The sequence below is a fragment of the Dictyostelium purpureum genome (genome assembly GCF_000190715.1).
Source record: "Dictyostelium purpureum unplaced genomic scaffold DICPUscaffold_63, whole genome shotgun sequence".
NCBI lineage: Eukaryota > Evosea > Eumycetozoa > Dictyosteliales > Dictyosteliaceae > Dictyostelium > Dictyostelium purpureum.
In genome coordinates this window covers 75428-96666 of record NW_003519400.1, presented here as the reverse complement: position 1 = coordinate 96666, position 21239 = coordinate 75428, and the positions used below count along the sequence as shown (strand labels likewise).

Sequence of the window (21239 nt, the reverse complement as noted above, 5' to 3'; positions counted from 1 at the left end):
AAACAAATACGATTGAAACAATTGAGATGGAGGCTTTTTCAAAATAGTTTAATTTGAATAGGCAAAAGTTGTATACATAGTCAATTGAAAATCTAAACATTGGTAAGAAATAAAGACCTTCATATGGGAAAAATAAGATTGACATGGTTTGAATATGTAAAATTAATGAACCTGAAACTGTACCAGGGAAGCTGTGTTTGAACATCGAAAGTGTTAAACCAAACACAATTAAGTAAAAAATAAATGGTATTATTAGAATTGGTTCAAAATGACCACAGCAATGGATTGTATTTTTTGAAATAGATAAGCCTGAAATTGGATCATTCAAGCATCTTGAGCACAGTGGACTATCATCACCAAATAAATATAGGGATGTTGATGGACATGTATTATTGGAACCACACATACCGGTTGGGCATTCATACACAAAATTTACATCTTTGCCAATCATAAAATAATTAATTTTTGTATAGACTTGACTATCTACGCAAACCATTTCATTTGAGGGGCATTTTGCACATTTGCCTAACGATTCGCTATATGATTCTTTTGTTGAGCAATATTTGCAACCTTCGTTAGTCATTATTTGAAAATCATCGCAAAAAGTTGCTGGCTTCTTTGTCATTGAAAGGCTAATATAATCTAAATCATCGATATACATTGATAGGTCAAAACCACCAATATGGATATTAAACGAGTAGTTAAAACTACTTAGACCACCTTTAAAATATAATGTAAAATTTGTAGTTGAAAATGTTATGGATGATTGAATAATTGTTAAGTGGCCTACATATATATCATCAGATACTAAATTTGAATAGTCATCTATCAAAAAAATACGGTTTGATGTTGATAATACATTGACAGGAAATTCAATTTGAATAGAAGATGGGTCTAAAATAATTATGATTAAAGTTAATATTTATAGGTTTTAAAAATTAAATTATATATAATGTAACAATCTTGAATACATACCTGAACCTAAATCATCACCATAAACTGAATTGTTATTTTCAAATAAATTATCTGATTTTGTTTTATTATCATCTAAAATAAAACCACTTGTAAATATAGCACCACCAATGGAAGCACTATTATTAATAAAGAGATTGTTGCTTAGAGTAAGTGGAGTTGAATTGTTTAAAAATAATGCGCCACCATTACCCAGAACTAAGTTTCCAATAAAACTTGAGTTTATAATTGAAAATTGAGAGGCATCAGAAATTTCTATTGTTCCTTGAGTTGAAGAAGTTTGTTCCACCAAAACTTTAAAAAATGTTACCGAGGTATATTTTGTTGATAATAAATATCCTGAAAATGGAATCGAGTTATTGGAAAAACTACTGTAAGATATGGTCATTGTGGAATTTAGTACTTCTATTAAACTTGAGGTCCATTGAAAGTTTGAATTGATTGTAGAGTTTGTAATTAAAATTTGGGAATTAAAAAAGCTGAGCGATGAGGGTTGTCTTCCTGCATCTAAAAGGTTATCTACATTTTGGTTATATGAAAAAGTGAATGAACGAAGTGTAATTTTGGATCCATAGGTTTCTATAATACTTCCCATAAAATAATTTGAATCAATTTTAAAATTATTTAATGTAGCATCGGTATTATCAAAAAAAATTAAATAAAGCAGGGATGAGACTGGGTTCCTTGAGAAATTTAAATCATCTAAATTGATAGTTGAGCCAGTAGTATGTAAAAATACACCAGAGTTGTTATTAAAGGAACTGTTACTAATCACAATTATAGAGTTTATCGATCTAATACCTGTGTTCATTGAATTTGAATTCATTGTGGACTGATGTAAATTAAACGTTGAAGATTTGCTGACATAAAACATTTCTGTACCATAAACATTGTTGTTAAGTGTTGTGCAGGAGTATAAATCTACACTTGAATATTCAATATAAAAAATTTGATTTTGGAAGAATGAATTTGAGAGAAAACTATTATAAACAGAGACGGTACTATGTTCAAATTGAGCAAAAGCATGAAGACCCATACTAAATTCTGAAAAAATGCTGTCTGAAATAGTGATATAGGATTCTACTGAAGATAAAAAATTATTACCAATGGTATACACTGTTTCTATTTTGGTATCATTAACTTTTAAAATTGAGTTTATCAAAGTTATTGAGGAATATCTTGAAAATAAATGCGAAAATGTGCAATTTGAAATGGAAACATTTGATCCTTCGCTATAGATTAAAAGAGATGAGTTTGAAATAATACTACTATCCAATTCAATTGTTGAGCCATATTGTAAATTGAAAATATATGATAGACCCATTAAACTATAGCTTGAAAAGGTAGAGTTACTAACTGAAATTATAGAGTTCTTTAAAAGAAAAACATTGTCTATATTATTTGAGTTTTCAATTACAATACTATCGATGATAATATCCGAGTTGACAATGTTAAAGCTATCTATATTTTTAAAACTAGAGGACAAGATCGAGATATTGGTTCTTTGGGAGTACCCATACTCTGATGGCATCATTATTGGTGAACCATGCTGGAACTCATAATATAGGTTTAGATTTTGAATTGTAATGGATGATGGACCGCTTACCAAAATTAAAACCAAGCTATTTCCCTCTACATCTAGGTCATTAATGTAAAGATCACTATTTTGGGAGACATCAATAAATACTGGAATAAACATTTTTCTCGCTTTTACACTACTGATGAATATTTGACTACCAGAGTAAATCCTTAAAAAGGAGCTGAGCAGGTACCAATTGTTAAAAGATGTACCAATAATATTTATAGTAGCACCAGTAGAACGAATCATTGATTCAAAGAATTCACCAGTACTGGTCATTACAGTATCCACCAGATCTAATCGATTCCCAGGCAGTAGAAGAAACACTTGAAGATTATTTGAATAGTCATAAACTAAACTGCAGTTATTAAAAACAACTTCGGTACACACATCACTTTGAAAGTATACCAATGAGTTATTTAAAAAACTATCTAAATAAAAAACCAATTGTGGGGACGCTGTAAAAATATTTGTACCAAATAATCTTGAGTTTACGAACACGGTTGTTAAACTATTGATTGTAAATGATATTTCTACAACTAGAGATGAATCAATTGTCACATTTCTATAGCTATACGTTGTATAATCTATGCATCCATCAATGGTTTCGTTGATTCTATTAACTACCACAGTAGAGTCATTGTTTGATATAAATATACTTTTGAAAATTGTAAATTCAAATTCGTTTAAATATGAATCATTTGTATCATTATATAAAAAATTGATACCATATAATATAAAAATTGAACTATTTGTGTGAATATTTAAATTTAAAATATTTATTTGAAGGTTATCATTGTATTTAAAATTATTATTACTATTTATATTGTAATCATTTATATTGGGGTGATTTAAATTAATATTGTCTTTATTATTATTGTTATTGTTATTATTATTTTTATTATTGTTATATGAGATGAAGTAAACAGATTTATTTGTAAGATTTAATGTACATGAATAGTTCTCGTCATAAGACCCAGGAAATATAAAAACACCAGTTGATTTATTTTCTGGCAAATCTAGTTCCTGAATTAATGATGCTATTTTACAAAATGTGCCATATGGATTATTAACGGTACCATTACCAGTGGTATCATTCCCATTGATTGCTATATAATATTCTATTTCGAAATAATCATTTTTTATATTATTTAAATAGTTTTTATAGTGATTATATTCATTATTATTATATATATTATTATTATCTAAATCATTATAGTTATAGTTTATTTTATCATATATTATAAAAGAGTTTAGTGTATCGTATTGATCAATACTATTATTACTGAAGTCATTATTATTGTCATTGTTTTTATTATTATAATATATATAATTTTTATTATTTATTAAAGCATTACAATTTATAATCTTTAATAAAATTAAAATTATTATTATAAATGAATATTTCATTTTATTATTATATCATGTCTTTTATTTATTTATTTATTGGTTTGGTTTATTAAATTTATTTTCGAAAATTTGAAAAAAATTCTAAAAAATTGTTAAAAAAATTCGGATATTTTTATTTTGTTTTTTTTTTTATTTTTTTTTTTTTTATTTATTTAAAACCTAATTTTTCTTGAATTTGGATATATAAATTATAATAATAAAAATATTGAATGGTAATAAAATTGATATACAAGTACCCACATTTGAATATATTAATTCTGGTAAAACTTTTTTGAAAAAATTTGAATCTACCAAAACTAAATTGATTAATTGGAATAAATTGAAAGAATTCTCTATTTTGTATAAGACATTGTTTTTTTGTGGGTGAAAAATATATTGGATATAGGAATATAGCACATGAATAAAAATCATTGAAAATAAATGAAAATTTGGTGAATATAGTGTTGTTATAGTTAAAATTGTAAATAAAAAACTTTTTAAAATAAATATCAAATCCCACCATTTAAAACCATTTCTATAATGATTTGATATTTTTTTAACTGTTATACTGTTTTGATTTGATTGATTGTTATTATTATTATTATTATTATTATTATTATTATTATCAATATTGATATTACTTTTATTATTATTATTATTGTCATATCTACTATTGTTTTTATTAATTATTAAATTTTTGTAGTTATTATAAAAATATAATGAAAATTTGATGGGTACTATTATTAAAGCTACAAATAATATTACACAACTAAGAGAAAAGAGGATCCAATGACTTATAAAATGATTGAATAGTACGGAAATATCTATTGCTAAAAATGTTTGATTGTTAACTTTTTTGGGAATTACTGCTGATAGAGTAATGAATAGCAGTGGTTGCAGTGTCATCAAAAAAATATTCCATTGACCAATTGAACTGTATTTGTACTCTGTTTTTTTGAATAGTTTAATGTTGGTTAAAATAGAATTTGGGATAATTTTAATAAGTTTGGTTGATTTTTTATTTGATAAAAAATAGTAAATGACCCTAAATCCAAAATTTGAATCGCCAATGAAAGATATCATTAAAAGTGATAGTATTGAAAGTATTGATTTGTAAATATAGTTGATTTTGAATGTACAGTAGTTCTCTATGTAATCAATGGACATTCTAAATAAAGGTACAATATAGAAGCCCCTATATGCATAAAATATAATCGAGTTCCATTGAATCGTTAATATTACTGGGCCAAGTAGACTGTTTCGGATGGTGTATTTATTAAGCGATAGTATAAAACCAAAAACTACTACAAATGATATATAACCTAAAAATAGAGTAGGTTTAAAATGTTGGCAGCAGAGTAGCCCGTTTTTTGATTCTGATGGGAAAATGGATATATCAGTATTATATTTATCAGCTTGTTGGTCGGTTATACATCGAGAGCATAGACTACCATTAGCAATACTAGAATAGCATTGATTGGAACCCAAGCAAATATCTACTGGACATTGGTAAACTTTAAAATCAAAACTATTAAAACTTGGGTTTGAGGAAGAGTTTGGGGCTTGGTTAATAATTAAATAATAATCCTGAATCACAATAATTTCTTGATTATAGCATTTTAGAGTCGATGGACATTCTGTGCATACACCACGAAGTGAAACTTGGTTTGGTGGGCAAAATGAACATTCACCAGTGTTTGGATCATACAATTCGTAGTCCAAACATTTTGCTCTTTCTTTATATGAACCGCTTGTGAGGTTTAATGCTGGTATTTCAATTGAAACAAAAAAGTTTAAAAGTGATTCTGGTGAAAAATACCTAAAGTTAAATGATCCAATCCCACCTTTGAGTATAATTGGGTTAAGAACATTTGATATAACTGTATGATTATTAAATATTTTATTAATATATACATTTGCAACATAATTTAAGTCTGAAATTAAATTTCCATAACGATCTATAAGTTTAATATTTGTGTTTGTATCTTTATCTCTATAATCGTCCAGTGGGAAATCTATTAAAATTTTATATGGGTCTAAAAAATTTAGTTAGTAAGATGCACATGATAGTAATATGTAAAGTTACTTTAGGATCTACTTACAGCTAGCTACGATATTGCCATAAATTGCTTTGTTTTCTATGTACTTATTTCCTAAATAATAGTATGATGTCAAATTGAAGTATAGATCCGTAAAAAATACACCACCAATTGGAGAGGAGTTTTTTGTAAAGTTATTATTGTTTAAACTATAAAAAATTGAAGAGTAATCTAAATAAGCAATACCACCTAATCCATTATTAGAGTTTGATGTAAAGCTACATCCATTAATTGAAATGTATGATTTGTTGTATATCTGAATTGTGCCTGTTGGAAATGAATTACTATTCATTAAAGTGTCCATAAAAGTAGTGAAAGCATTATTTGAGTTTATTAATGTACCTTCTTGGTGTTGGTTTTTATTGAAAGATATATCGCAACTGTAAAAACGAATTCTCCCACCTGTTACTGAAAATAAATTGTCATTCGATAGAATGATATTTTGAAGAAAAAAAGAATCTCGAAATGTGGTCGTTGAAGATTTAAAATTGAATAGTGGGCTTCTTTTTATCAATGCCATAGTATTATTGGCAAAATAAAATTTACCTATAGAAACTATGGAGGATGTTGAATCTATAATTGGGTCAATTGTTTTAGTTTCTGTGATATTTAATCTTTCGATATCTATATTAGAGTTATCAAATGCAAAATGGGAACCTTTTGAAACGGCTTGATTCAATTTTAAATCGAAAACATTTGAAGTAAGATAACTATGATTGGTGGCTCTTAAAAAAGTACCGGAATTTTCTAAACATTGAGTCCAGGTGAAATTCATCCAACCATAGTTTGAGGTTACAGCGCTTGAAAAAATATTATATTCTATAATGCAATTATTAAGTGATAGGCTTGATTGGTCTATATAAATTGCATCTCCATTATTAATATTTCTATGAATTAAACAAGCATCGATAAAAACTTTGGATTTTTCGCTGATTAAGAAAATATTGTTTTGAAAAAAAGAATTTTTAATTGAGGTTTTCTTGAGGTATGCTGTAGAAGATTGAAAAGTGATTAATGGTTGAGTTCCAATATTTGATGAATCGAATGTAACATTAAAAAAAGATATGTCTGAATGGTGAGCATATATAAAACTTTGGTCTGAGCATGAAAGGGAACCAAATATTACATTATCCATTGATAGAGTTGAGTTTTCGCCAATGTCCATTGCTCTAGTACCCTTTGAAAATATATTATCAAAATTACAATTCCTAATTTCAATTGTTGAATTTGATGTTGAGCTGATAATATTGGAGGATTTGTGCACTTCGGAAAACAGCATCGAGAAGCTTGAGTAATCTTGCAAAAGAATTAAATATGAATTGCTACCCAGCGTGTTTCCACCTGTAATAAGGGTTTCATTTAGGACTAGATTACTAGATATAGCTGAAAAGAGTGTACCTGAATTCTCTAAATTATTTATGATAACTTGATCCATATGGATGATGGCATTCAAAAAACCAAAACCTCTTATTAATTTAAAATTTGATTTTGAAATGTTTATTATAGATTTCTTTCCGGATACTGAATCGAGTGTCATATATATTGGATATCCATGGGTGTGATATGACATATTATTAAAGGTAACATTTGAGGCAGAAACAATTTGAACATATACAAAATTTAAAAAACCATCATTTAAAACAAAAGTGGAGGAAATGGAATCCAATAAGAGAGTTGAACTTTCTAAATAAAAATAGTATTTGGTAAATATGGCGAAAAATGTACTGTTTTTGATGTTTATGTTGCTGTTGTCGGTAGCCAATAAAAACTCTGATGAAAAAGAAAACATTGATATTTCAGAATTTTCAATAAAAATAGAAGCATTGCTTGACTGTATCATTCTTGGTATTTGAGTTGCTCCAGAACCTAAAATTTTTGTGTTGGTTATATTTAACGTGTTTCCACTGTATAGAATAAATGGCTGTACAATAACTTCATTGTTACGATAGAAAAGTTGACAACCATCAAAAGTAATTACTACAGGACCACCAAAATTTAAAACAGATAGTTGTTTTATAGAACAGTTTATATATGTATAGATTTTTGGTTTATTGAATTGGTTATTAAAATAAATAGATTCATATTGGTGAAAAGAATTACTTGAGATTACAGTACTACTTGAATCAATAAAAAGTTTGATATAGTTGAAATTTGAATGATTAATATAGATGGATGAGTTGAATATATTAAAGCTATATATAAAACTAGATGCTTCCAATTCCATTCTATTAAAATATACAGTCGATTCCATTAAGTCCATAGATATTCCTAGAGTTTGTGAGTACATAAAAAGAGAATCTTCAAATACTAAACTGCATTTCAGTATACTAAATGCCTGGTGGGAACTATCGGCTGTTATAAAAACACTTGATAAAAAATAACTTGAATTGAAAAGTTTACTTTGAAAATTTAATAACTTTGTTACCTCATCACTACTATAATCAAAATTATTATTATTACTATTATTATTATTATTATTAATTTTTATTACACCATATATATTAATTTGAGTATAGTTGCTGAAATCTGCTGTACAATTGCTACAGTCATATTCACCACTTCCTATGTACACATTGATTTCTTCATTTTTATTTAGATTATTTATTACACTTATTGCTTTACAAACACTATAATATGGGAAACCTAAGGTACCATTGTTATTATCACTACCGTCTTTATTTACATATATATTATTATCTATATTATTTATATTATCATTTATATTATTTACAAGTATATTATTATCTATATTATTTACATTATTTATATTCATAAATTGTTTGGAAAAATATATATTACAAATTAAAAAAAATATGATTATAAACTTTTTCATTTTATAAATAAAAAAGTGATATATTATAGATTACACATTAGCATGATTGATTTAATTTAATGCATTATTGTAAAAAAAAATCTTAGGAAAATTTTTTTGAAAATTTAAAAAAAAAGTAAAAAAAAAAAAATATGGGTATATTTTGTCGTAAAAATTATTGATCAATAATTTTGTGTGGTTGTATTATCATAATTTTTATTATTTATTTTTTTTTAATTTAACAAAAATTAATTTGAAAATATTTAAAAAGAGAATTAAAAATAATATATTTGAACCTGTAATGATTAAACCTGCTGTATATAAAGTTGAATATTTTAACAAAAGATCTGAATTTAAAACCAAATAAAGTATTAAATTTGAAATATTTATAATGACTTCAAAATTATATTTTTCAGTATTTTTTTGTGGTTTTAAAGAGAAATGGAGAAGTGTGTAGCCGCATTGAATCGTTACTATTATTAAAAAGAAATGGCTTGGGTAGTATGCCATAGAAACGGTAAGCACTGAAACTATAATATTCCTTAAAATGTTGATTAAATCCCACCATTTAAACTTTGATTTATAGTGATCATTTGATGATTTAAAAAGCTTTGATATATTTTGATTGTACAATAACCTTAAGAAATGATATGTTATTAATTGGGTGGTTGATAGTTTGATATCCAAAGAATTTGAATCGAAACTTTTACTTCCATTGTTGTTATTATAGTTGTAGTTTCTAAAATTTCTAATACTCATATTGTTGCTATTGTTGATCAGTTGTCTTTTGTTGATACTGTCGCTATAGTCATTATTGTTAATGGAGTTTGAGATGTCTTGATCAATGATAAATGGATTGGCGCCGCTATAATACTTTTTGTTTCTTGAAATCTTATTTTTCTTTTCAATTTTCTTTTCGAATAGATGCGAAAAGAAACAATTACAAAATAGCTTTAGAGGAATGAACAAACCAATTAAAACTATAATAATAATTGAAAAGGCTATTGAAACTGTGTGGAGTATTGTCGAGTTGTACAGGTATGAAAAGTCCATCGATAGGCTTTTTACGGTTCCGATACCATCAACATCGTGCACTATTTTTGGTATTATTAAAGAGAAAAGTGCAAATAATAGTGGTTGATGAATTATTAAATAAAAGTTGTAATATTGTTTAACTCTAATGAATTTGGTATCATATTTTCCTTGGCCACTGGTTGCTATTCCTACAACGGCTTTACTGTTACCTGCACCCATAAATTTGAGAAGCTCGTGGTTTTCTAAAGCGATTTTGGTTTCTTTTGATAACAATCTATTAACGATATCACCAAAAATGATATTCTTTCTGAGAGCTACTAAAATTGCTTGTGAAATATCACTGAGACCAATGAACAATATAAAAATCATTGAAGACAGTGATATTATTAGTTTGTGAACGAAATTTAAACGAAATGTGCAGAAATTGAAAAGGAAGTCTATTGAGAATCTGAATAGCGGCAATATATAAACACCTGGATAGTAATAGAGTACTACTGAGTTGTATTGGAACGTTAAGATTAAAAGACCAACTAATCTGGTGGTTATATCGGTTTTATATAACGAAAATAGTAATGAAAACCCTATTATAAATAAAACATAGGGTATTAATAGCAATGGCTCAAAGTATTGACAGCAATGAGTTCCATTTTTTGATACTGATGACGGTGAGTTTTCTGTTGAGTCGCTGATACATTTAGAACAGAATGGACTTGATGTGTCGAATAGAGGAGATGGGCATCGATTGATATTATAGCCGACACCTTTTAAACACATGCCAAGCGGGCAAGTTTTGGTGAATAGAAATGAGTTGGAAGAATAGGTATTGAATGTATAATACCCACTATTTGAGTTAATTTGATAGCCTAAGCATTCCATATTATCAGGACAATTGACACATTCACCTTCCTTATAATTGTAAATCTCTGTAAAATTACAGTACGAACAAGTTCCATTTTGATAGATTTCATAAACACTGCATGGAATAGCTGTTGAATAGCTAGCGTTAAAATATTTAACGCTTAACCCAACAATTGTTATATTTAAAGAAAACATTATATTTGTGAAATTTGTTGTACTTTTTGTAAAAAGTGGAGTGGTATCAAATGCTACATATCCACCCTTTAAATATAGAGTAGTTTTAATTGGTTTAAATTTTTTGTACCCATCATTCAATAATCGCTTTTGGAGTATAACATTTACCTGTAATACCTGAGCTGACATTGGTTGTAGATATCTATCAGTCAATGATATATATATATAATTAAGTAATGGCATTGGACCTGATACAATAATTTGGTATGGTTCTAAAATAAAAAATATATTAATATATTAATATTAATTATGATATATCAATAAGTGGTTGTAATTATAATAAAAATATTTACCTGATGATATAAAATCTCCAATAAGTGCAGAGTCATTAGTGAGAAGATTATGACGAGCTATGTTACTAATATCTTTAATTTCCAAACCAATAATTGGACCATTTGTATAAAAAACACCACCTGATCCTAAACAAGAATTGTGTGAAAATGTATTATTTGAAATTTTCTTAACTCGAGTTGGAGAGTCCAAACCCATAACCCCACCATTTAAAGAAGCAAAATTACCTATAAAAACTGAATCTTCAAATTCTATAATTGATGCACCTAAAGAGAAAATTGGACTTTGTCTTGATGATGAATAAACAAGTTGGCATGATTTCATTAGGAAATTTGAATTGTTGATTTTTATTAGATTAAAATCCATAAGATTTATTAATGAGATTGAATTATTACTAAGTTCTACCTCCAATAAAACCATTTGACTTTTACTATCAAGACTAATGAGACTATTTGTTATATCTGAATTTGAAATGAATTTGGTGTTTTCACTAAGCGTAATATTTGAATTACTTGACTGTATAATAGTTGAAATATGAAAACTGTTTTGAATATTAATTTGTTTGAAATTTACACTGGATCCTTTAATGATAAAACATGTAGAGATGAATGATATTCCTTCAAATGAAAAATCTGATAGCTGTGCTCTTGATGAGTCTATTAGTGCTAAAGGAGAACCATTACCTAAAGTTGCGGGTGGGTTATAATAATCAAAATGAATGGATGAAATATTCACTGTTGAATTTAATGAAAATACAATGGAGCCTCTATTGTTCATGTATTCCGTAGCTTGCATTGAAATGGATGATTGATTTGCTTTAAATAAATAATTGAATGTGCAATACATAATAAAGCTTTGTATTAAATCTACCTTTGAATTCTCACCAGAGACATCAAAAACATCACCTTGAAAATAGCTATCTCTAAATTCACTATTGTTTATTAATACATACGAGTTGTTATAAGCAGACAGAGCTTGATTTTGAAAATGACTTAATGTTATATTTAAATTTTCTATTGTTGCTATACTTCTATAGAGAGAAAGGAGAGATACACCAAAATTACTGTATATTATAAAAAAAGAATTGATTTCCACAACTGAGGAGATGGCTGTAATCATATCAGAATTAAGACAGGCTAAATTAGAGCCATTTGAATATTTTATTTCCAGAGTTGAGTTTTCTAATTGAAACGATGCGGCCATTGAATAGATTCTTCCAATGGTCGATTCGAGGAAAAAAAAATAAGAGTTTTCTGTTGCTTTTACGATGATGGTGGCAATCTGGATTTCGGTCTGATCAAGGGTAACCGTTGAATTATTTTGAAGAAATAAAATTTTTTCATATCTTTTCTCATAAAAAACACAACTATAACAATAAAGAGTTGAACCATGGTCTAATTTGAAAAGATAACCTATACCAACGATATTCTCTGGAACAATAATAAGTACATTGATTTCTACTTTTGTATTGGTTTTGAAATCTATTCTGTCTACATTATTCATTGAACATTGCGAGAGGTTGAAAAAGTTGTGTTCTGAATTAACCAAGAAAGGAACTCCATAAGTATAATATTCAAGGTATAATTGACCAATAAAAACTGTAGAATTCCCCTGGGCCATCAAAATCTGAGCCATTGAGGTAGAGAAAAAAAACATTTGGTAGATATGGGTAAAGCTATTAAAAGTTTCTATAAAAGCCACACCTTCGCCCCAGAATTTTAATTGGTTAATTTGAATGCTACTCTGATACTTTAAACTAATAACCGGGTCTTTAAATTTCCATTTTGCGATCACTGTGTTTTCTATGGAAATATTTTTGGATTGATATGCCTCTATCAATGAATTTGAATAATAACTATATGAACCAAACAATTTAGAATTCTTTATACTAATGGAGCCATCGTTTGATTTGATTGTAAATATATAACTATCGATTGTATTACTATTATATATGATATTATTATCGAAATATATTAGGCAATTGTTAATATCTACACTATTTTTAAAGTTTTTGTTATGATTATTATTTGGTACTATATATAATTGACTAATTTGGGAATCTATAAATTCAAAATCCATTCCTTTTGTAGAGTTAATTGTTAATGCTGTTATGTTTTTACATTTGTTAATTATTAATGCTGAATTTATTATCTCTATTTGGGTATAATTAAAATTGGTATTAAAATAATCTACTATTGAGAAATCCCTAACTATACTAATTAACCTATTGTCATAATTAATAATTTGAGAGTTTATATAAGTTAAGAAACTATTATACACTATTATACCACTGCTACTATTATTATTTGAGCTATTATTATAAATGAAATTTATTTCGAATAAAATAAAATTTGTTTTGTTATTTAATTTAAAATAAAAGTTGATTATATTGATACCATTATTATTATCATCATAACTATCGCTGCTTTGACTGCTACTTGAACCACTGCTTCCATCTTGGCTGCTATCACTACCACTATAACTACTGTCACTACTACTTTGGCTGGAGTAGCTTCTACTATCACTTTCATAATCATATGCCTTATCTGTACTATCTCTCGGTATACAATAATCTTTAAACTCTATTAAATCGCTACTAGAACCACTATCGCTACTATCCTCTATAAAAGGCTGAAACCTTATAAAACCAAAACCAGTGAATTCTTCCATTGTACAACCACTGCAGTCATAATCACCACTACCTATATATACATTAATCTCTATATTTTGTTCATTGCTCGTGCTTTCGTTTATAACCTTTATAACTTTACAAACACTATAATAAGGAAAATCTTTAGTTCCATTATTTAAAGTATCACTACCATTTTTATTTACATATATATTATTACTATTATTACTATTACTATTACTACTATTATTTGTTATCTCTTGTTGTTCTGTTATTGATATAAAATATAAAAAAAATAAAAATATTATAAATTTTAAAAAAAATTTTATATTCAAACCCATTTTAAAAATAAACAACTTTGATTTTTTTAAAAAAAGCAATGAATCTTTTTTTAATTTTAATGAAAATAAAAAAAAAAAAATTTGGGGTTTTTTTTTTTTTTTTTTTTTTTTTTTTTTTTTTTTTTTGATTTTTCTATTATCAATTTTTTCTTATTTTTTATTTATTATATTATGAAAATAATTATTTGTAATTTATTATTTATAAAAATAATTATTTGTAAATTTTATTTATATTAATTACACAATTTTTTTTTCCTAACTTTCGAGGAAAATTTTTTTTTTAAATAAAACCGTTTTTTTAAAAAAAGGGTTTCTTGACAAAAAAAAATTATGCTTAAAAAAAAAAGTGATGCATATAAAATAATTAAAAATTAATCAAAGAAACAGCACTTTTGGCATAAATTATATTATATTATAAATAATAAAAAAAAAATAGTAAAATAATAATTATTATATTATTTTAAAATAATATAATAAAAATGGATGGAAATGATAAAGATAAAACAATTCAAGAATTATTATTAAAGATTCAAGGATTAGAAAAAGAAGTTATTAGTTTAAAAAGTAAATTATCAACAAGACAGAAATTAAACGAACAAAAGAAAAAGATTAGCATTAAACGTGACCATGAAAACTTTGATAGTAGCACCGATGAAGAATTTGGCAATGACCATAACGAATTTGATGATATCAAAATGGAAGAATTACAATTTAAACCAACTGAAGAAATTATTAAAGTTGCAAAATCGATGGGTTTGCAATGCAATCACAATGAAGATAATAGTGAAATTTTGAAAAAGATTAGAGATACAATTAAAACAAAAAAAACTCAACATGACAAGATGATGGGTAAAATAGCAAAGAGAAAATCACTTTTGGCTATACCAGTCAGCGAAAGTGAAAAGTTATTTTGGAAAGTAATTAGAAACACTTTCTTATTTAAAAAGATTACTGGGCACATACATAGTGGTAGCTATACATTAAAGTATGAACAAATTTTTGATGCAAGTTTGTTAGTACATTCAAGAGAAGCCGAACTATTGAAATACAAAGTAAAGAGGAGTGATTACTTGACCAATATCAAAATTAATGACATATTTGAATTTATTAGAGATGATACCGAGTTTTATTCTAATCTATTCAAAAACTACTCTAAAATTGTATTCTCTCCTCAAGGCAGATTCAATATAGCAGTGTCAAAATGTTGTAGAGCAGCCATCGAAGTTCTTATTGAAGAATACGACTGCAAACCAACCATCGAAGATATCAAAAAGTCAATTAAAATTCAAAGTTTTAAAACATTTCAATGTTTAGTAGGATTTTACAAAAAAAACAACTTACCACTACCTCTTACCGATACTGATATATGGAAGTGTGTATTCTCTTCAGTTGATGCCGCTAAGGATGATATTGAAGATTCCAAAAAAGAAAAAGAACCAGTTGTTGCAGCAAACCGAAGACCAATGAGAAGAATTCAACCTAGACACAAAAAAATCAAAGAAAAAAAGAAAAAAGAAACAAAAATTTCAAAAATTTCAAAGTTTATAAATTATTTAATTCAAGATATCGAATTGCCAGCACCAAAAATCACAAAGCAGAAAATAAAAAAACTGTTTCAATGTCCTCTCTATGACCACTATACATTGGAAGATCTTATAAACTCGTGTCGTTCAATTTTAAACTTGGATTTTCAAACTACCAAAATTGTACCAACTGTAACAACACCATTTTCAAAACTAAAAGAACTAAATGATGCATTCTCACTTCTCACCAAAGATCAATCTAAGCAAACTGTAATGGAGTACTTTTTAGAAAACTATCAAACCCCCAACCAAAATACTCAGCTCTATGGAAATATTATTAAACTTTTAACAATGCACTATTCTATGTTTAGTAAACCAAGTTTATTGTATTTGGTGATCACTGGTAAAGCCAATATCGAATCAATTAAAAAATGTATGCAAAGCAAATCGAGCTACTATTTGGAATGCATGTATTTAGACGCATTTAGACTTGGTGAATTATCTCTCATTTTAGCACATCCCCAATGCAAGGATCCAACCTATTTCAAAACAGTATTTAGTGATCATATATTTCCAGATTTCCTTAACCCACAATCATTCTTGTTCCAATTTAAAGTCGAAAAAGTTAAAAAAATTCAATTCCTCCGTTCTTTAGGTGAATCTATATCAGAAAACAAATGTGCAATAAATATGGAACTATTTTTTAAAATATTGGTTGCAAATGATGATTTAGAAATATTAGAATATGGTTACAGTCAATTAAAAAAACCAATAATCGATCTACAAAAAACACCAAATGAAAAATTAGATATACTATACTTTATTAAATCACCAGAAATACTAGAGTATATACTTCAACATTTCTTTAAAGATATCCACAAACCAATTAAAGCAAATAGCTTTATATTGAACGATAGACTCGATTTATTAGAAAGATATATCGAACTACTTCCCAGCGCTGTAAAAAAATTAGATTTCAACACTAATAATATTTCCAATCCAAGTTTTCCAGAAGAACTATTCAATGTATTCAAAAGAGTAATTGAAAATCCAATTTTATCAAGATATATTACAATTGATCGAGAAAAATTTACCTATTTCAATATCAATTATATTCCATTAAACCAAATTATTGATTTGTTAGAACATTATCCAAATGTTTCTTTTACATTTAATCTAACTAAAAATAAGGTATCCTATTTCTATTGTTTAATATCAAGATATATACTCCAGAAAAAAGATCCTAACCTCAAGAAAAGAATGGATATAAGAATAGTTGATTCTAATGGGAGCTCGGACTTTGATTATGACGAAAACGAAGATATTATTTACTACTGTTCTGATAGTGGAAATAGTTACAATTTATTGGAATATCCATTCGATCATAAAAATATCAGTTTATATAACAACTCATCGTCGCCCACTGGAGGTTATATGGAATTTATAAATAATTTTATGAAAGTTCATTTCACACCAAAACCAACTGCAGAATCACCAACACCATCAGCCACACCCCCACGCTTTAGAAGATATGAAGAAGTAGAAGACCATGGCCTTATGACAATTTTAAAATGTCAAGCTAGATCAGGAAACCTTCCATTCTTTAGATCAATTGTTGATAATGGATTTTCATTTATATTTAAAAAAGATAAAGCCTCAAAAAAAGATAAAGTAAAGAAATTCTACTATAGCACTCTAAAACTTAGAGAATTATTTTTAGGTGCCTTAATTAATGATCATTTAGATTTATGTTTATTTTTCTTGGATGAATTATCATTCTCACTTCCAGACAATCAATTCAACGGCAAAATTACCAAAAATAGTGCATGCCATTATAACCTATTTAATAGATTTAATTTTAACTTTAATAAATAAAATGTAATAAAATATAATATTAATTAAAAATCTATTTACAAATTATTTTAAAACCTTATTTAATAGTTATTCCAAAAAAAAAAAAAAAAAAAAAAAAAAAAAAAAAAATTGTTTTTTTTTTCGTTTTTTTTTTTGATTTTTTTAATTAAAAAAAAAAGTGATTATTTTACATTTTACAAAAGGCATTTAAAATGTTAATTAGAAATATAAATAAAATCAATAAAAGCAAAACATTAATAAATTTAAATAAGTGTTATTATGCCAGCAAAAAAAACAATAATAATATCTTTAAGAATGAAACTGTAGACGGGGAGCATCAAGAAATTGATGAAATCAATGACGAAAAATATTTACAAATCTACAGTAGTTCAAGAGAAGAGATGATTAACAACATTAGAAAGGGAACAGGCAAACAAATATATGAAGCTAAAGAAAGAAAACTTACACATTCAATCAAAGAGTATAGAAACGAGTTTTCAGGTTTAGGTAATGGCAACAAATTGTTAGATAAAAGTGTAGTATTAGTAGGACGTATTAAATCAATTCGTAATTCAAGTAATAAATTAACATTCATAGATTTAGTATCATCATATTCAAATCAACCAATTGTAGATGATGTAATCAAAGTAGAAAATAACGAAACATTAAAAATGACAGGTGCTCAATTTTCACTTCAGGTTATGGCTGATTTTAAATTCTTTGAAAATCAAAATCATTACCCAATTTTAATGGAAAATTTAAGAAAGGGTGATATTATCGAAATTATTGGTTATCCAGCAAAGTCACAAAAAGGTGAACTATCAGTAATTCCAAAAGATATTAATATTCTCACTCCATGCAACCGTCCAATACCATTAAAAATCAACGATAAAGAAATTAGATATAGAAATCGTCCATTAGATTTCTTGGTTAATCCAGAGAATCAAAGAGCATTCTTTATTAGATCAAAAGTAATTAATTATGTCAGAAGTTTCTTAGTGGAAAGAGGTTTCTTAGAGGTTGATACACCCATTCTTTCAACCAATGTTGGTGGTGCCAATGCCAAGCCATTCATTACACGTTCAAACTCTTTAAATTTAGATTTATTTTTAAGAATTTCACCAGAATTATTTTTAAAAGTATGTATAAAACCAATTACCTAAATAATATTTTTATTTAGATTAATAATACTAATTTAATTTATAAATAGCAATTAGTAGTAGCAGGATTTGATAAAGTTTTTGAATTAGGTAAACAATTTAGAAATGAAGGAATTGATTTAACTCATAACCCAGAATTTACAACATGCGAATTTTATCAAGCCTATGCAGACTATGAAACTATTGTTAAACTTACTGAAGAAATGTTATCAGGTATGGTCTATTCAATTTTTGGAACCTATGAAATCCCATTCCCAGCCAATCCAGAAATCAAATTAAACTTTAAAGCACCATTCCAAAGAATTAATTTCATTGATAAAATTGAAGAGCTCACTGGTAGAACATTACCAAAAGATTTAACATCCTACGACTGCATTCCAGAGCTCTTGGATATTTGCAGAGATAACAATATTCACTGTAAAGAACCATACACACCAACTAGAATTTTAGATGAAATGGCATCAACCCTCATCGAACCACTCTGTATTCAACCAACATTTGTCATTGACCATCCACTTGCAATGTCACCATTAGCTAAAATTCATAGATCCAATAATCAAAGAACCGAAAGATTCGAATTGTTTGTAGGTGGTAAAGAATTAGTCAATGCTTACAGTGAATTAAACGATCCAAAAGAACAAAGAAAGAGATTTTTAGCACAATCACAAGATCGTATTACAGGTGATGATGAAGCTCAAATTTTAGACGAATCTTTTTGCAATGCTTTAGAGTATGGTTTACCACCAACTGGCGGTTGGGGTTTAGGTATCGACCGTCTTTGCATGTTATTCTCTAATACAACCACAATTAAAGATGTTTTATTTTTCCCAACTATGAAACCTATCGAACAAAAACCAAATAATAAAGACACTAAATAAAAGTAAAATAATATAATATAATATAATATAATATAAAAAAAAAAAAAGAGTGTATATATTTTGTTTTTTAGTTTTTATTTATATTTTTTATTTGTTTTGTTTTTTAAATGGTTAAAAATAAATTTAATACACTTTTAAGATAACCAACAATTTCACCAGAATCCAAATTACTAACACCAAAAATTCTATCGACAAATGTGATTGGTACTTCACCAATTGTGTAATTGTATTGATTTGCTCTGACCATCATTTCGATTTGGAATACATAGCCTTTTGATTTGTTAACGGAAATGAGCTTTTCTAAAACTTCTTTTCTATAGAGACGGAATGAACCAGTTAAATCAGATACACCTGGTGTTAATAATACGGATGCAATATAATTGGCAACACGTGATGTTAATTTACGATTGAAGTTCCAACCGTAAACACCACCACCAAATTGATAACGGGTACCTGTTACAATATCATAATTGTGTTTCTTTTGTTGTTCAATAAATTGTGGAATGAATTTTGGGTGATGTGAAAGATCTGCGTCCATTAAAATAATCCAATTACCGTTTGCTTTCTTAATACCATCCATATATGCTGTACCTAAACCCATCTTACCAGGTCTAGAAATAATTTGTATTTTATTTTCACCATAAATCTTTTGAAGTTGTTTAGCAATTTCTAATGTTCCATCAGGTGAATTATCTAAATTAAAAAATAAAAATAAAAAATAAAAAATAAAATAAAACAGTTACTAAATTGGATTCTTTTATGATTTGATCAAATACTTGCTAAACCTTTACCTTCAACAATAATAATTTCGTAATCGACAAAACTGAATTTTAAATAATTTATGAAAATAAAACATTAGTATAAATATAAATAATATTAACTACAAATAATAATGATGGTGATGGTGATGGTGATGGTGATGGTGATGGTGATGGTGATGGTGAAGATCGATAATTTACTTTTTTTCTAATTCTGAATTAATTAACCAAGTAATGATTGGGAGATTTTCCTTTTCATTATAAGTTGGTAAAATAATTGTATATTTGTCTTTTGAAACTGTTGATGATGATGATGGTGCTCCTCTTCTTGATGTCATTTCCAACAAATTTATTTATAAATAAAAAAGATAAATGAAAAAATTTAAAAAAAAATAAAAAATAAAAAAAATGAAAAATAAAAAATTATTTTTATAAAATTAAAAAAAAATTAAAATTTTTTATTTTTTTTTTATTTTTTTTTTTTTTTAAATCAAATGAAATTGCTTTTTTGGTGATATTAAATTAAATTAAAATTATTATTTATTTATGTATTTATTTCTTTGTTTACCTTTTTATATGGTATTATATAATATATAATATGTATGAGAAAAAATATATATGAGAGTGCATCACGTGTGCATTATATTGCTGTGGGAATAAAAAAAGTGTGGTTATATATTATTTTTGGATTTATATTTTTACTTTGTTCAGCAATAAAAATTTTAGTTGTCAACCTAAAGGGGTAAAATAAAACTATTGGGGATTTTGTAGTATTATGGAGATCTAGCATACTCCGAAAAAATAATTTTAAATTTAAATTTTGTTTA

At 26.6% G+C, this 21239-nt stretch overlaps 4 protein-coding genes across 4 annotated transcripts; 2 read left to right on the top strand and 2 right to left on the bottom strand.

The window, feature by feature from the left end:
* Positions 1-4210: 4210 nt before the first annotated feature.
* On the bottom strand, positions 4211-4486 carry DICPUDRAFT_23784 (uncharacterized protein; the record flags this gene model as incomplete). The annotated part of the gene is made up of 1 exon (XM_003286133.1): positions 4211-4486. A coding segment is annotated over one exon (276 nt), but the record flags the coding sequence as incomplete, so codon positions are not given.
* A 10232-nt stretch (positions 4487-14718) lies between these two features.
* DICPUDRAFT_150148 (uncharacterized protein) lies at positions 14719-17637 on the top strand (the record flags this gene model as incomplete). The annotated part of the gene is made up of 1 exon (XM_003286153.1): positions 14719-17637. The coding sequence occupies one exon, from the start codon at positions 14719-14721 to the stop codon at positions 17635-17637; it is 2919 nt and encodes a 972-aa protein (XP_003286201.1).
* A 191-nt stretch (positions 17638-17828) lies between these two features.
* Positions 17829-19654, top strand: DICPUDRAFT_150147 (uncharacterized protein; the record flags this gene model as incomplete). Its single annotated transcript, XM_003286152.1, has 2 exons — positions 17829-18755; positions 18827-19654. 2 exons carry the CDS (start codon positions 17829-17831, stop codon positions 19652-19654), a joined length of 1755 nt encoding a protein of 584 aa, XP_003286200.1.
* A 103-nt stretch (positions 19655-19757) lies between these two features.
* On the bottom strand, positions 19758-20750 carry DICPUDRAFT_30502 (glycosyltransferase; the record flags this gene model as incomplete). Its single annotated transcript, XM_003286132.1, has 3 exons — positions 19758-20347; positions 20446-20477; positions 20614-20750. The coding sequence occupies 3 exons, from the start codon at positions 20748-20750 to the stop codon at positions 19758-19760; spliced, it is 759 nt and encodes a 252-aa protein (XP_003286180.1).
* Between the last annotated feature and the right edge of the window lie 489 nt (positions 20751-21239).